The 17,115-nt window shown below is 37.3% G+C and overlaps 1 protein-coding gene across 1 annotated transcript in view; it reads left to right on the top strand.

Annotated features, from left to right (window-relative positions):
* Positions 1–17,115, top strand: part of RREB1 (ras responsive element binding protein 1) — a 153,865-nt gene that overhangs the window by 67,176 nt on the left and 69,574 nt on the right. Inside the window, exons 2-5 of the mRNA XM_044667931.1 lie at positions 5,839–5,975; positions 10,651–10,758; positions 11,049–11,257; positions 16,855–16,944. Coding sequence (XP_044523866.1) covers positions 11,087–11,257; positions 16,855–16,944 — 261 coding nt within the window. The 5' untranslated portion in view covers positions 5,839–5,975; positions 10,651–10,758; positions 11,049–11,086. The remainder of the gene's footprint in view (positions 1–5,838; positions 5,976–10,650; positions 10,759–11,048; positions 11,258–16,854; positions 16,945–17,115) is intronic.

Genomic DNA, 17,115 nt, shown 5'->3' with positions numbered 1-17,115 from the left:
TTCCTGAATCTGGCAGTAGTTAAATCCTGTCCATAAGACCCACTCCCTAGAGAAGAGCATTGAGAATGGGAGTAAACTTTTTTCTTTTCCTTAAATTAAACCTTTTTTAAAAATTAGTACTCTTTCTCATTTTTTTCTCCCCCCAAGAAAGAGGGGCATGAAGGAAAAAGGAACAGGAAGATTGAATGTTTTTTAAAGGGGCAAATTATTAATATTAAAAAATAAAATATAAGGTCCTTATTAGCTCCAAATCTATGATCCTGTAACTTTGGAGGAGGATGAGTTCAATGCTGTATTTTACACTCTACTAAATAAACTTACCCTATTGCCCAAATATGAAAATTATAAAAGGAATTTTTCTCATTTAAAAAAATTTCTTAAGGAAGACTACATGGGGAAAAGACACTGATTTTAATTTCATTGCATTCTAGAATATTTTATTTTCTCAATGTTTGAAGTTCCCAGGTCTCATTATGAATAGTACTTTAGATCATAGTTCTGTGAAATTCTGACCTTTGGTATAGTAATACTCTCCATGTGAGGGTCACATCCAAATGTAAAAAGTAGTTGGGGAGAGCCACATTTATTTATTTCTCTGAGTGTGTTTTCCCCATAAAGCTGACATGTGTTTTATATAGGTCATAGTCTATTCTTGGACTATTTTTAAATTGAAAAAGAATCTTGCTAGTAAAAAAACAATCTTAAGTGAAAACTTTTCCCCCTTAATTTATTACTCACTAAGACAGATACCTTATATCAACAGAGAGTGCAAAAAAAGAGAATTTGTATACCTTTCTGGGAAAGGGTGAAGGATGTGTGTCCAGGACTACCAGAATCTTGGTCTTACTGAAGTTTGAGAATTGTTCTATAGCACCCTCTAAGGAGCAGTTCTGTGACTCACAACAAAGTATGCTAATACCATTTGCTTAGGGTTGCTCAGTCTTTGCAGGACTGTTGGGTGGTGAAGGTCATGACCAGGGCAGCCCCTGGAGATCCATACAAAGGACTAGCCAGAGTGGTTTTGCTTCCTGTGCACATAACTTTATAGGCAGGCAGGCCCTACCCAGCCTAAATTTTATATCTGACTTGTCCATATTCCTGAAGAAGTAACAAATGAGCCCTAGATAGGTTTTAACATTTTCTTTGCTTTTTACAAGAATTGATACCTTATTCATAGGACTTAGGTCTGGCAAGGGAAAACCTAACCTTCCTTTTATAGTGAGAAAATTGTTTTTATACCTTGAGGAAAAGTTTCCTATAATACTCCTGATTTTAAATCATTTTAATCTCATGGACTCACTTTAAATGGGGGTGGGGATGGGGAGGGATTAAAGTTAAATAACTTGAAGTTAACTTGAGTAAATAAGGCCAATTATTGTACTAATTACATTTTTCTAGCTTTTGGCTCCCATTCATTTCAGTTTTGATGTTGCCCTCTGCCCCTCCTGTTTTATCCAGCATGAATCAAGTCAATGTGTATTTTCTCCTCAGATCCCATTTATAGCCCAATGTTCTCTTTACTCCAGATGAAGAAGCACATGGCTCAGCTTTTCTGTTCAGAGATCCTGGGCAACTAGGAACCAGCAGTAAAGACAGACTTTGGGGTATCTTTTGGCTTAGTAGTTTTTAAGAAAAAGGCCATTGAAATTCAGGGGATCCCAGTCATAGAGGGGCCCCGGGCTACTTGATTTGAAGATATAGGAGAGTACAGAACAGAACTAAGTGGGGATTATTGCATACACTGGAGGCCATCCATATGTACCTGTATGCTCACAGAAATCGGTACTTCCTTCTTTGCTTTCAAAGTGGACATTTTCTTCCCCTTTATAAAGGCTCTGGAAATAGATACATCTTCCATCCTTTTCCAAGTAGTCTCTTCTCTCCCACTGGGCCCAGAGCCAGAATTGGCTAAAGAGCCAACTCATCGAGCCTGGGATTGTGAAGCACTCACTCATTTGGTGAAAGGCTTGCATGTCATTCTGAAGATCTGCCTTACTATGGAGTCCATGCCAGCCTGGGGGGAGGGGCGATGGGGGGAGGGAGGGGGAGAGGGAGAGGGGGTGTGGCTTTCATGGGTTGCTTCTCAGTCCAAGGAATAGACTGGTGTTTAAGCCAAGAAACACATCAACTTCCTGGAACTTAAGCCATCATCACAGCTGTCTTAGCCTTCAGAGCACACGCAAGGCAGTACTTATTAGGACAGACAGTGTTGCTGTTGTGCCCTCTGTTAACAAGCTGAGGGAGAGCATAGGCTTTGCCATATTGGATGAGATAAAGGACTCATCTTTTGACTTTTTGCCCACACACTAGCAGCCAGTTCCCATTAAGCTCTATGCCAGGCAAAGATTCGAACCTTTCCTTGCTTTTTTCTGAAAACTGTATATGGCATATTAGGAAGAAGTATGTGTTCACCCACTTTCTTGAGCTCCCCATACTCAGTATTGAGACCATTTTTGATTCTGAATTAGTCTCCTAGGTAGCCCTGAATTTCAAGACTGCTTATCCAGTCACTTCTATAAATTGGTATGTTTCAAATCTTTAAACCTACTCAAAAGTCTCTCAGGCAGTATTAAAGGTATGAAGTGACACCAAACTACCCTAAACTTTGGGCCTTTTGAAAGCATTTAGTCCTTGGAGATTCCTCAGAAGTAGTTTGTTCTCCACTCCTTTTGTTTAGGGCATCTCATTTTTGCATGGCTTTTTATCTGTTATCTTCAGGGTTATCTGGTCTGTCTGGATGGACCACTCTCCTTAATCTTCTCTTTCTGGCCTTACATGTGATTGTTCTCTTATCTTTTCTAGGTGGGGACATCCTTGGTAGGAGGGGAGGGACCATCCCAGTTGTCTTTATCTCAGCTCTGACTAACTAACTTACATCAAGGACTCAGCTCTTCCAGTTATCCTCTTCGGGCTTCTTCATATGTGAGAGAAGCCTTACAGGGAATTTACATTTATTCCTTTATCCCTTTCCAAATTTAGCCTTCATTTGAGGAAAAGGGGAAGAAAGCCTGGAATTTCTTCTTGAGACTACCTATTTTGTAACCTTCAGTACTTTAGTTTGCAGTCTTTAAATCAGTTGACTCAAAGGAAACAATGAAGTTTACTCAGCTCTCAGTTTTTAGGTAATGAAACTTAAACTGAGGTCAAACCTTTTATGTGAAGGATAAAATGGCAAAGATTTTGGCTTTGAAGGAATACTTATTTTAAGTTTTCTTAATTATCTATTACTAGCTATTAAAATCTGAAATAAGGTTTCCTCTAATTCCCTTTTTAAAAAATTCTATTTGACAAGAAAGACTTTCTGGTGGCATTAGCCTGTATATTTACTGTATTGTGTAAAGTAAGTCTGGTCTTTTCACTGTTTCTGCAAATCACCATTCTGTGTCAGAGCAATACACTATCTTCCTCTCTCACTATATATGATTTTTAATCTCTTGTTGGGATAAAGCTGTTATTTTACTGACTTGTGCCTTACAATAATGCTAATATTTTCCCCATTCTTTACTTCTACTCTAAACTCTTAAGACATAAGATGTGAAACAGTTGTTTGTTGTTTTTTTTTTTTTTTTAAGTATTTTGGACCTGTGGTTTCATTAGCTTGATCATGTTCACTTCCATTAGAATTTGTAATATATGCTTTTTGTTAGCCTATCCAATTCTTTAATTCTTTGACCCAGCAAAGAAGAATTAGGAATTTGAGATTGTATTGGGGGTACGAGACACACTTCCAATTTATAATGTTCTGCCCTTCCAATGACAGTCACTGGGGTTTTTAAAAATTAAAATACAATAGGATCTTCTGAAGTCTTAACCTTTTCATTAAAATTCCAACAGTGTCCTCCTTTTCCATTTCCCAAGTTTATCTTCCAGTCTTTAAAAAGTGAAATAGAAATCTAGACTCATTTTTAGTGTTTTCTCTTTTTACTTTATTTGACCTTAGGCATTGTTTACTGGTTTGGATGGGTGGAGTTGATTTGAAAGGGTTGTTTTGTTATCTAGTTTTAAGATTTAGGTGGAACCTTTTGAATTGTCTCAATGGCATTTTGAAGGTTAGCTTATGCCCTGTAAAGGGAGCTTATGAACTTGAGATCCTCAATCTTACTGGGAGTAAGGTGAGGATGTATGTGAGTGACTGGTCTTTTATCCCATTTTATTTCTCTTTGATTATGTTAAATCCCTGGGCTATGTGTGAAAGGAGGGTTAAAGAGAATAAAGTCTGAATGTAGAATATTGGAGTATAAATATAGAATTAGGGTGTGAGGAAATCATTGACAAGATCTAAAGAAATCCTGTGGATCCTTTCTTGTTGGTCTCCTATCTTGCTTCTCCATCTCATCTCCAAATTTATTTTTGCCTCTAGTTTTTATTAGGCATTCAATATAGATGAATGAACAAGATCTAGGATGGCAAATATATGATGTGCTTAGGGGCCGAGTAGGTTCCTTTGAAGCTTCTTGAAGGAGACAACAAATGTGTCACAGTTGTTATTTATTGAATCATATGGGAAGTCTGCTGGTTTCTGAAGGAGGTCCAGTCCAAAGATCTCATATATATTGTATGTATGTATGTTTTTTTTTTAAAACCCTTAACTTCTGTGTATTGGCTCCTTGGTGGAAGAGTGGTAAGGGTGGGCAGTGTGGGGGTCAAGTGACTTGCCCAGGGTCACACAGCTGGGAAGTGTCTGAGGCCAGATTTGAACTAGGACCTCCCATCTCAAGGCCTGACTCTCAATCCACTAAGCTACCCAGCTGTCCCCTTATATATATAATATATCTTTTTAACCCTTCCTTTCAGTCTTAGAATCAGCACTGTATATTGGTTCTGAGGTAGAAGGAGCAGTAAGGGTTAGGCAATGGAGGTTAAGTGACTTACCCAGAATCACACAGGTCCTCTGCTGTTAGCAGAGAAAAAGAGAGTGAAGAAAATTTTGTTGGTTTGGATGCTATTGATTCATTCTTCAAAATCTAGTTTGCAAGTTTTCCAATTTTTAAGGACATTAATGCACTGGTTTGCCCAACTAGTGTTTTTGATAATTGCTAATAGTTTCTGCATATTATAAGTATACTAGGATGTATTTATTTCATTTTGATCTATCTGTATGTTCTGTCATTTACCCTTTTCCCTTACCTCATTTTTTATCTTTTTAAAGAAAAAATTATATGATTATAATAATTTCTTAGGAATTTTATGATTTCTTGTTTTTTCCTTTCTTAAACTGTTTAGGCTACCTTTTTTTGACATTTTTCTTTATTTGATCCCATTTGTAGCTACTGCCACTTTTACCTCCTTTGGTATCCCTATTGGGGTGTGAATTTTTGTCTGTACTATATTCCTTTGCTCATGACTTCATTGTTCATTTTCTGGCCTTTTGTGACCCGATTTTGGATTTTCTTGGCAAAAGATACTAGAGAGATTTGCCATTTCCTTCTGTTCACTTTATAGATGAGGACATTGAGACAGAATCAAGTGTCTTGCCCAAGGTCAGAGAATTTGTAAATGTTTCAGGCCAGATTCAAACTTAGAGTCTTCCTGACGCAGGCCCAGCATTCCATCCTGTAGCACCCCATAGAACCCTCATGTCTTAGTCAGTGGTGTAACGACTAGTTCTTGCTGGTGCTATAAGGTTGAATTCAAGTTTACTTTTAGTATATGTAGCCTGATAGGCTAGAACTCCCTACTCTTAGTTAGAGGACTGTAAGGGTAACTTTAAGGAGGGTGTCACCCCCTGAGAAGATTCTCTGTGCTGAGAAAATGTTTACCTATGTGTCTAGTGAAAAATCAAGATGAGAAAGGCCAGTAGTAGTCAAAGTAATAACATTTTTTATTCTTTTCTTGTAGGTTGCCCTTTATCTATGCTCCAACCTTTGTGCCATTGAGGTGTGACACTGTCCAGCAACTCCACTACCACTGGGTCCAGCTAGTGTTAGCTCTGCATTGAGGTTAGCTGGTTCAATTCGAAAGAAAGAAGATAAAAGGTTGGTTAAGCTTTAAGTTTTGGTTTTATTTTGATAGTTTTGTTCTCCTTCCCTACATATACCATTTTCCCCTCTCAATTTCCTGAGGTTTGGCTACAAAATTTTCTTCAAATTATTACTACTAAACATCTGCAGCTTGAAAGGCTTAGAAGAAACTTTTTTTTAAACAGCAAAAAATTAGTTTTATTAAAGCAGAAATAACAATGACAAAGACTGTTTCTGCTATGTACTATGTCAAGTATACTTTTGTATGTACAACATGACTAAGCTGGGCAGGACAATTAAGACTTTGGAGGAATTAAAAAACCATGCAACCTATCATAGAAAAATCCTTCTTAAAAAATCAGAAGGGGCAGGAGGGTAAATCCAGTAGAAATGGTCTTTATTGTAACAACATTACTCCTACTCCCATCTTACACTTGTAAGCAAATGGTTGCAGCTCAGGCATTATATAGGTACAGGTAGGGCAGCACCCAGCTAAGGAATTGAATCCAGGGCAGAATGCTAGTTGTGGCCTTTCCTCCCCTTTGCTGCAAGAGGCAGTACTACAACCGGATTTAGGCTATTTTGTTAGAAGGTTAAAGACTTGAGCTAAAATGGACCTTCTTGGGTCCCATACCCTTCGGCAGTCTGGGAGAAGACTACTTTCTTTAGTATCAATTTGAAGCACATAACATAAAAATACATAGGATTACAGAGGGAACAAATTTTAATATTTAAAAAAAATTCATGAACTTCATTCAGCTTAAGAGTCCCTAATCTATTGGGACCTTCCTCATCATAAGGAAGCCCAGGGACTAAGGAGATTTGTCCAAGGCATCACAGCTTTTCAGTGGCAGAACCTCAGTTCACACTTTTGAACTGAGTCTTTTTTGCCACTCAGTCCCAGTGTTCATTATTGACAGAGAAGACATTTTGGCAAAGATGATCATTTATTTTCAAATCTGGTTGGAGAATTTCATCTGATTATTTCATATAATTAGGAATGGTTTTTGACTTCATGGAAATTATAAGGGAAGTTTATATTGCAGATGTGGCTGTTTGGGAGAATGCTGTTGTAAGGATAGAATGACATTGTAAACACTTAACTGAGAATGTAAATACTTTTCATATCCAGTAAGAAAATATCATATCCCCAGTGCGGATTCCAATAGGCTAGTGTTTTTGTTTTGTTGTTTTCTACCCCATTAACAAAGCAGATAAAAAAGAGTTAGTCAACCTGTGGAAACTTTATTCTAGTCCAATTAGTGCCTGATTAGTGCTTAATGTTACTCTGATTCTTCTCCCCCCCCCCCCCCCCCACCTTTACCTTAGAACAATGAACTGTTTTATAATGTACATCAGGTTCTTTTTTCCTCTTCTTGCTTGTGCTCTGTATTGTGTACTTCTTCCTATCTGTCCCAGAGGGAGACCTCATGTACAAGACAGTAGAACAAACTGGAATAAAAACTTGTCATAGCTCCAAAGGCCTTGTACTTTGCAACAGCTTCTCAGTGATGAGTCAAAGCACCACAAGAGAAGCCAGCCTCTTTTTCCTCTTTCTGAACAGGATAGCTGAGGCTCATTTTGTTTTATTACTCAGGCTTTCAAGTCCAAGTGATAAAGAGGTTGCTTGAACTAAAAATTATACTTTCTTTAAATTTTGAAATAGGAAAAGAAGTAATATGGGTCTTGCCTTTAGCAAACCAACGAATCACATTTTGTATATTATCCCAAAGGAGGAAATCGATTTAGCAAATGGTCTTCCTGTTCAGACTGAATGGGAAATAACAAGTCTTTGTGGGTATTTTTTTTCTTCTACTCTTTTGGTTAAACTTTTTTGTAACATTTGTTAGCAAGTTAGCTAACAGTGTTAGCTATCTCTAGGGATTTTGTGTGAGATACTTGAACTAGACTGCAAATTTATCTTTTTGTTAATTGTGAAGGTGTTCCTGTACATCAGTGGTCCCCAAACTTTTTTGGCCTACCGCCCCCTTTCCAGAAAAAATATTCCTTAGCGACCCCCGGAAGTTTTGAAACTATTTATTTAACTCACAATAGAATGTAATATAAAAAAAGTGTCGCCATCACTTCTCTCCTGGATCACTGTAAGCGCACCCACCGGGGGTGGGGTGGTGCCCACTTTGGGAATCACTGCTGTACATGAACACTCTGCTTAATATTACTTCTTAATTTTTAAAATGAATTTTTTTTGCCTATCATCTTTCATTGTTCTACAAAACAATTTTTTTCTTGTCATTAACTTTAGATATTCCCCATAATATATTGACATTATAACATATTATAACGTGCAGAAGTGGGTTTTTTTTTTAAATATAGAACAACCACTTTGAAGTCAGCATAAAAAACCTAGTTTTCACTGTTTTATTATCTTTTTTTACATTAAAATTGCAGGTCATTTTTTCTTAGAGGGGTGGAGCATTATTACAGATATAAAGACAATGTTCTATCATGGTGTGGTAGTCACCCAAGGTTCTTAAAGGCTACAATGGATTTTACTAATTGAAGGGCTTTGAGTAAGTATTTCTCATTTGAGATCCAGTCTAGTTTAGTTCAGGGACCTATTACAAGAAACTCTGCTACTAGTTGATATTTTTTCTCAGTCATAGCTGATTAAGAAGGTTTAGGAATAATGACCAGGATCAAATGAAGAGAGTTCCTATGGATGAAATGAATGAAAATATGCTGTCTTACCAAATATGATCTGATTATTACACTGGGAAGTAGAGAATGAATTAAACCATGTCTTAAATTGACAATATATATTTTTTAGAGATTCTATCTTTTGGGTATGAATTCTACAAGTAGTTACTTGCAGATTCATTCCAAGCATTCTGGGGAACTGACAACCTGGTATTATTCTGCTATCCCTTTTGCAAAGAATTTCTAGATAGAAATTTTCTATACAAAGTTATGTCAAAAGTATTTGTAATATGTTAAAAAACACTAAATATATCACAATGTATTTTTTAAACATTTTTTTCAGTTCAACTCCTACTTGCTATATGTCCAGCTACTCTGCTAGGCACTTACAGATCATCATGGCCAAATAGTTTATGATCGATAGTCAGCCTATTGGTGATGAACCCCTATGTTCTTAGCTAGGCTGGCCCTTTGATGTTATATTTAACTTATTCCTAGCTACGAAATGGAAATTTTTCCAGAATGGTAGTGCCTGCCTGAGGTTATTCTCCCTGGCATTGACTGACATAGCTTTGAGAACCCAAGATATCACTACCCTGCCATGATGGGGCATGGAGATACAAAGATAAACAGTTCTCTCCTCAAAGAGCTTACATTTTAATATAATTGTGAGAGAACAGCCCAGCATGTCAGGAAAATAGCTCATATTTTTTTCCTGTGCATTTTAATTATAATTTTGAATTTTGAGTTGTCATCATATAGGAATTGCAGGGGGTGGGCAGGGTAGGAGGTAACGAGACTAATATTATCAGGAAATTTACAATCAATGGATCTTTAAATCAATGGATGACTTACTAGATTCATTTTCCTTGCTATTTTAGTAGAACATTATTATTTAGGTCTTTAAAGCCTGTGATAGTCTTTTCCTCAATAAAAAGTCCTTTGTTCCTATGGTACTTCTGGAAAGCTACTGCTTGCCATTGGCAACTGCTCTAGACATTATAGCCTGGATCATGTCTGAAAAAATATGAAGAACTTTCAGGCAAATAAGCACTGTATAGTTTCCAAGTGTTCCCTGTGTCCATGTAGGACAGTAAGCTTGGTTCTTTTCTGCTATTTTGTACATAACTCTGTTTAGACTACATTGTGACCATTTCTTTGTGGGCCGTTGTTTGAGACATGGTATTGTATGATTCATAGGATGTTCTTTCAACTTATTCACCCTGAGATTTATTTATTATATATTTTTAAAAACTTACCTTCTGTCTTAGAATCAATACACTGTATTGGTTCCAAGGCAGAGGAATGGTAAATTAGGGCTTGATGTAATAGAAGTTAAGTGACTTGCTGACGATCACATAGCTAGGACCGTTGAGATTTAAACCAACCTGGCAGCACATATTTTTTTGGGGAAATTTGTATATTCATAGGAATTCTTATTAGTGTACAGTTAGCTAAAGGTTAACCTTATTAGTGTTGTAGTCATTATGCATAATTTCCTTAGCTTGAAGAAGTTAGGAAGTTCCTGTTAGCTATAAAGTTGATAGAAGTATCAAGTTGGTATGAGTCATCATCTCCTTCCCTGCCTTGTTAACCTTTAGTTAACCTTGTTTCTTCTAGTTTGCTGGTAATTGTGATGCAGGCTGGGAGTCCAAGGTGAAGTTCTCCTTACTTTGGACTGGTTTAAAATGGGATGACTTGTAGTGCCACACAATAAACATTATCAATGTATTCCGTTTTTTAAACATATGGAACAATTGTGAGTAACAAGATACAAATTAATTTAGAAGACTCTTTGAATTCATAGTAGTTTTATTGTGTTTTATTTTCTCTTATCATCTGACATTTGGACCTCAACAGGATAGTAGCATATCAGTACAATACAAACTGGGTTTTTCAGATTCAGAGTTATAGGGGCCTCATCATTAGTGGAAAGCATTCAGATTTCTCTATATAAAGTAGATAAATGGAAACAGATTGACTTAGCTCTTCTCTGTGACTGTTTTTCCTTTTGCTTCTTTTCCAACATTAGGAAGTGAAGAAGAGGCGGAGATAAGCAAAGACCTTACCCTGCCACTTCTTGTGGAAGGTAGCCACCAGAGGAAAAAATCTTCTTGTACATTAGTTGGAGAAGATGAAGGTAATTTTTTTGATATTATGAGTGTTTGATTAAAATTGGGTTATAATTTTCTAGTTTTAAAAAATCCAGATTCTATATGCTCCCAGAAAATGAGTACTCATCTGCTGTGTCCTTCTTTCATGGAATGGCTCTTTCACATTGAAGTCCCAAAGCACAAGTTTAGGTGTCTGCTGGGCTTCTCAAGTTTTTGCCATTCCTTGAAACATCCCAGGTTCAGAAAGAATGGATATTCACTTCTTGGTCTTCTCTTTGCCTAATGTTCTTGAATATTTTACATTTCCTCCCTTTAGTTCCAGCAGAAAGAATCCTCAGCTTAAACTGTAGCCCTATGACGTCAAAGTCACCCACCAGCTTAGAAGGTTCAGATTTATCTTCCATCAACACCATGATGTCAGCAGTAATGAGTGTGGGGAAGATTGCAGAGAATGGTGGCAATACCCAGGCCATCAAGTCGCCAACAAAGTCATCAGGACCGAATCGGATTGGCAGGAGGAACCAGGTAAATGATGATAAATGTGTATTTGACATCTGGTAAGCCTGGCCTGTGAGTTAGGGTGAGTGTCATTGATTCCGGTTTTGGGGTATTAGTATCATATTAGTCATGTACAAATACTTTTTTTTTTTTTTAAACCCTTGCACTTCGGTGTATTGTCTCATAGGTGGAAGATTGGTAAGGCTGGGCAATGGGGGTCAAGTGACTTGCCCAGGGTCACACAGCTGGGAAGTAGCTAAGGCCGGATTTGAACCTAGGACCTCCCGTCTCTAGGCCTGACTCTCACTCCACTGAGCTACCCAGCTGCCCCCACTTTTTTTTTTTAAGTAATTATGAACAAACACACCTCCCAGTATTTCCCGTTTCCTTTTGGAGAGCAAAACTCCATTCCTGTAGTATAAATGTTGCTGACCAAGTCAGAGTTCTGATTATCTAAATATTAGTCCTATTAGGAGCCAGAGAAGTTGCCCTCCCCTTCCTCTACCCCCTTGTCTTTACTGTCCATCTTTTCTAAAGAGCACTTGTGGTATGATTCTATGCTATTCTAGTTCTTGACTCTCACAGTTGGTTATTGGGCTTTTCAAAGCATCCACTTTTTTGTTCCATAGGCTCTAGAAAAGAAACCATTGTTTCTGTGAGCATTTGATCAAGGGAAACTGGAGAGAATAAATGGGCAGGGATTCTGAAGGATTCTTGTGGTATAAAAATAAATTGGGAAATTAGATGAATCCTTAATTCATATGTAAATGGAGCACTTGGGACAATAGACCATTCATACAGTCATGTTATATGCCAGTGGCTTCCCATCATTGTTGTCTTAACATAAATAAGGCAGTAGGGTATTAGAAAGCAAATGATCCTCATTCCTTCTCTGATCCTTGTGTCACCAAGCATCCTGAGACAAACCAAATGGTCTCTAAATTTATCTAGGCATAGAAATAGATAAGAAAGAGGGGCACCTAAGTGGTCCAGGGGATATCTGGGCCTGGAATCAGGAGGACTTAGGTTCAAATCTGACCTCAGACACTTTGTAGCTGTGTGACCCTGGGCAAGACACTTAGCCCTCATGCCCTAGCCCTTACCACTCATCTCCTTGGAACTGATACTTAGTATGAAATCCAAGACAGAAGATGAAGTTGGGGGTTGGGGGGGGGGAAGCCTACTTTTTTACTATCTACAGATGGAGGAAGGACTATAGAAATTCTCTGTGTTCATTAAAAACAAATATTAACCTTTTAATATCCTGATCTCAGAACTACTATTTACATAAAGATAATTCATAAGAAGCTTCAAAGAGCATTGACTGTCTTTTCCTAAGTTCTGGGGTTGGACAGGACCTTAGAAATCATCTAGTCCAATCTCATTTTATAGAAAGGGAATCCAAAATCCAGAGCATTTAGATGGCTTGCCTTAAGGTCACACAGGTAGTAAGAATAGAGCCAAGATTTGATCTTGTGTTTTGATTCCACATTTTGTGCTTTTTCTATTACACTACCATGTTTGTGTGCTTCTCACTGCAGAGAAGTATTTATTCTTTTAATATAATTAATTGGTTGTTTACATTTCTTCTTCATTCCTTCTTTTCAACACATTTAAATTCCTTATTCTGCAGGTCTTTGCTTTGGATGCTTTTTGCAAGATGATTTTGGGGAATTTAGGAAAAGGGGTTCTCATTCCTTCCTGTGACCTCTCCTGGGATGTCACAACATGATATCAGGCAAAAAAATGACTGATGCTCTTTCAGGGACCATGATATATTGTGGAACACACTTTTGGGGTGTCTTGTCTGCATCTCCCTTCACTTAGCTACTATGGGGCTGACCCTGTATGTCTGGATCTTTGGATTAGAAAAGAAAGCCAGTTAGAGGGAGGATTAGAAAAGAAAGCTAATTGCAGAACTTTTTTCTATTTTTCATAAAAAGAAAACTCATTTAGCCCCTCATACCTGCCTTTTCATTCTCTTTTGTTAGCACAAAAAAGAGGAGTCTTAAGACATGTAAGGGAAAAAGAGTTCTTCCAGATATCGTTTTCAGAATAGTAGGCAGCCTTTCCAACTGAGGATGAGAGTTCTATCTTTCTTCTGAGGCTGGTAGAGTCCACTGAGTATTTTATAGGCCCACCATTTCAGAGGCCATACATAAACCTCAGTGCGATCATTTAACTTCACACTTCTCCATTGTTAAAATGCAGGAGAGAGCCTATGGAGCATGTTCTTATTTTAATTCCCCTTCTGTAGACCCCACACAATTTTCCAACATAATGTTTTTGTTTTATTCTAAGATAGTCCTTAATTTTTTTTTTTTTTTAATTTTAAACCCTTAACTTCTGTGTATTGACTTATAGGTGGAAGATTGGTAAGGGTAGGCAATGGGGGTCAAGTGACTTGCCCAGGGTCACACAGCTGGGAAGTGTCTGAGGCCGGATTTGAACCTAGGACCTCCTGTCTCTAGGCCTGGCTCTCAATCCACTGAGCTACCCAGCTGCCCCTCCTTAATTTTTTTTAAAAAGGCTATGTTGTTAGGATTGAAGTGATGTATGCCCCCTCCCCCAAATAAAAATAAAAATAGGGCCCAGAGAGATGAAAAGAAGTTCCAGGGATAAATAATCTAAGTGCTCTCACAGACTTCCAGAACAGATTAGCCTCTAGCTGAATGCCTAACAAGGGTGTCAGATTGCTTCATTATAGAATAGTGAGTTATCAAATTAGCTGCTAATTTTATCTTTCAGCTCAGGAAGTGTTCCTTTCACCAACAGGACTCCAGTAGCTATATTTCAAATTCTTCATCAGTGCCTTTTCAACACTGGTGATGCTCCATGTTTGTGGAAATATGGGGGTAGAAGAGAGAGTCCAGTGGGTCAGTAAAACTCAACTCTCTCCAAGCCATATTTGATTTGGTTGACCTGCATTATGGTATGTAGTACATTAGTGCTTGAGTCCAGAGAAAGTTTGGGTTTCAGTTAATAATAAACCCCAGGGTCAATGCCAATCAACTCCATGATGTCTGATCTCTCCTTCAAGGTGAACTGGTAATTCTGTTGTGTTAAGAGTGCAGGCCATCTAAAGCCTTGATTTTGAAATTGTTTAGAATTGCATTTGACATTTTTTTTAATACCTAGGGTAAAATCATAATAATGACACAGAAATATCCAAACTGTCAGTGTCATCTCTGGGTTTTTCTTTAGGACTTAGTGTATTTTATTCTGTCGTGTGGTCCCAAGTCATGTTCTGATTATTTTATTTAGCACAATTATTATCATTCATAGCCTAAGAAATGTTCAGAAAGCTAATTCCAGTATCATATGGGGAGAGATGGAAGTATGTGGGGAAAAAAAGTCTCATGGGAAAAGTTTATTTAACTTCCTTCACAGCGATTGATGTTACTAGCTCATTCTCATATTTTTAAAATTTTTTTATTTTTTAAAATAAAATTAATTACATTTCTTTTTGTTTCATTCATTTATATGAAGAAAAGTTGGGCCACTAATATTAGCTGGCAAATTATTTGCTTTCAAATAGTTAATCCAACTGAACAATATATTAACGTTCTTATGGTTTAGCTTAACCTGGGACTAGCCATCATTAGAAGAGTCTTAGGAGGGAATTTTTATTTAATATTTTTCTATGTAAAATGAAGCACAAATGTCTTTAGGGCAGATCCTTCTTCAGTGACTATAGAATAGTCTATCAGAAAGTTTGGGTCGGGGGAGAGAGATCTCTGATTTCCTGGATAGAGTGAATTCCTAAAAGAATCTTCCTCTATCAGTGAAGGCTAGCACCTGCATTGTCTAAAGCAGTGATGGGCAAACTACCATCTGTGGGCCAGATGCTTTTGGGGGGGGGCCTGAAATGTTCTATCCCTCAGTGGGACATTATTCCTAATCTGACGAATACAATGAGTAGGATACAATACAATGAAACTTAGAAAAGAGTTGCCTTAGGGAACAGACTGACAAATGAGCATTTCCTTTCCTTTGGCCCCCCTCTTTAAAAAGTTTGCCCATCACTGGTCTAAAGAGTTGTCAGAAGCCCTGAGGGATTTGTTTATGCCCAAGTCTCTCTCCCATTCTTTAAAAAAATAATTGGCTCCATTTAGTTTTTTTCAAGCCCTGCCCACATCTAACTTTCTAGGCTCATTGATGCTTATATGCTATGATCCACTCAAACTGGCTTTCTTATTCATGACACTTATTCATGGAGATACTTCATCTCCCAAGCTTGGCTTTGCACTTGCCATTTCCATTTGTGTTGAGCATATTCTTTGCAGAATCCACTCCCTTTTCCTTCAGGCAGACTACCTGGAGTCTTTTTTTCTTGGTTCCTCTAAACTGCTCATTCTCAACCCACCAACCAACAAGAATTACTTGGTATATATTTGCTTTATATTTAGGCTATATGTTTAAAATTAAATTTTTATTTAATTGAATTAAAATTTTTTTAAATTAATTTTTTATTAATACTTTTTTACATCCTACTTTATTCCTTCTATCCCTCCTTTATTCCTTCTTTCCCTCTAGTTTATTAGCTAATGTATTGAGTGTTTAAAGAGCTTGGACTGCTGTTAGGAAGACCTGAATTTAAATTCTTCCTCAGATATTAGCTAAATCGCATTAGGCAAAACAATTCCACTCTATTTGCATTAGTTTCCTCAATTCTAAAGTGCAGAGAATAATTTCATCTACCTTCTTGAGTTGTGAGGATCAAATCAGATGATCTGAAAAGTTCTCAGCATAGTGTCATGCAGGTGACAGCCTGTATAAATACTAGTTGATACTATTATTATTATTATTATTATTATTATTATTATTATTATTATTATTATTATTATAGCTCCTTAGGGGTTTCACTTGTTTTCATACACAAGTTAGGCCCACAGTAGCTGCTTAATTCATACTTATTATTTAAATAAAACATTTTATTAAGTACTTTGAGGTAGGTAGGGATGGGGAATAAAAGACAAAAATGTCCCAATCCCTGCCTTGGATGAGTTTATATTCTGTTAGTGGAGACAAATATCAGATCCTACGAAACAAATATAAGGGAGATAGAAGAAAGAGTTAGCACTGACTGAAGTAGTCACAGAAGCCTTCTCATGTAGGAAATGGCCTTCTGGAGACTCATTGTCAGCCCTCCAAAGTCATTTGGTCACTGAGGAGAATCATTCTGAAGCCCTTTCAGTGTTTTCTGAAGGGGTGATTTTTGGAGCTCCTTGCTATTGAATGCTATTTCAGTCTGAGAAGGGGCCTGAGCCCTTGAGGCAGTGGAGATTCCCTGGATGGAGAATTAACAGGCTGGCTCTGTGTGTCTGTCTTTTAGTGCTCATCTTCATTAATCCTTTCCCTCAGTATGCTTGTTTAGACCAGCATGAGATGGGTTAAAAGGGATTGTTGGTTATAGATTTAAAAAGAAACGTTAACAGAGATTGGGCATTTCAATATTCCTTTTGTTCTATTGTGCATATAAAGGTCTCGTTTTTTAGTTGATGTTAATTATTTTTTAGGATTAGTTGTGTTATTCCTATAAAATTGGTGCTGAATCAATAAACATAAAGGTAGCATTTTACTGCAACTTTAAAATTTTAATCATCTTTCTTCTATCTTTATAGGAAACTAAAGAGGAAAAGTCTTCCTATACTTGTCCCCTGTGTGAAAAGATTTGCACTACTCAGCATCAGCTAACCATGCACATTCGTCAGGTATGTTAGGCTATGGGGGGCTCTTTGTTAAGTGGGAAGTGTCTCAATTATCATTTTTCTGTTATATTTTATTTAAAAAATTTAAAGGAATGTTTTGATGCATAGTATGCTCAGGTTTTATTTGTTGGGAAGGCACATGGTACCTCATAGGATTTTCTACTTTGACTGAAG

This window comes from Gracilinanus agilis, chromosome 1 (assembly GCF_016433145.1).
Source record: "Gracilinanus agilis isolate LMUSP501 chromosome 1, AgileGrace, whole genome shotgun sequence".
In the NCBI taxonomy this organism is placed as follows: domain Eukaryota; kingdom Metazoa; phylum Chordata; class Mammalia; order Didelphimorphia; family Didelphidae; genus Gracilinanus; species Gracilinanus agilis.
Note: the sequence above shows the minus strand (reverse complement) of the source record. Positions and strands in the feature narration are given on the sequence as shown.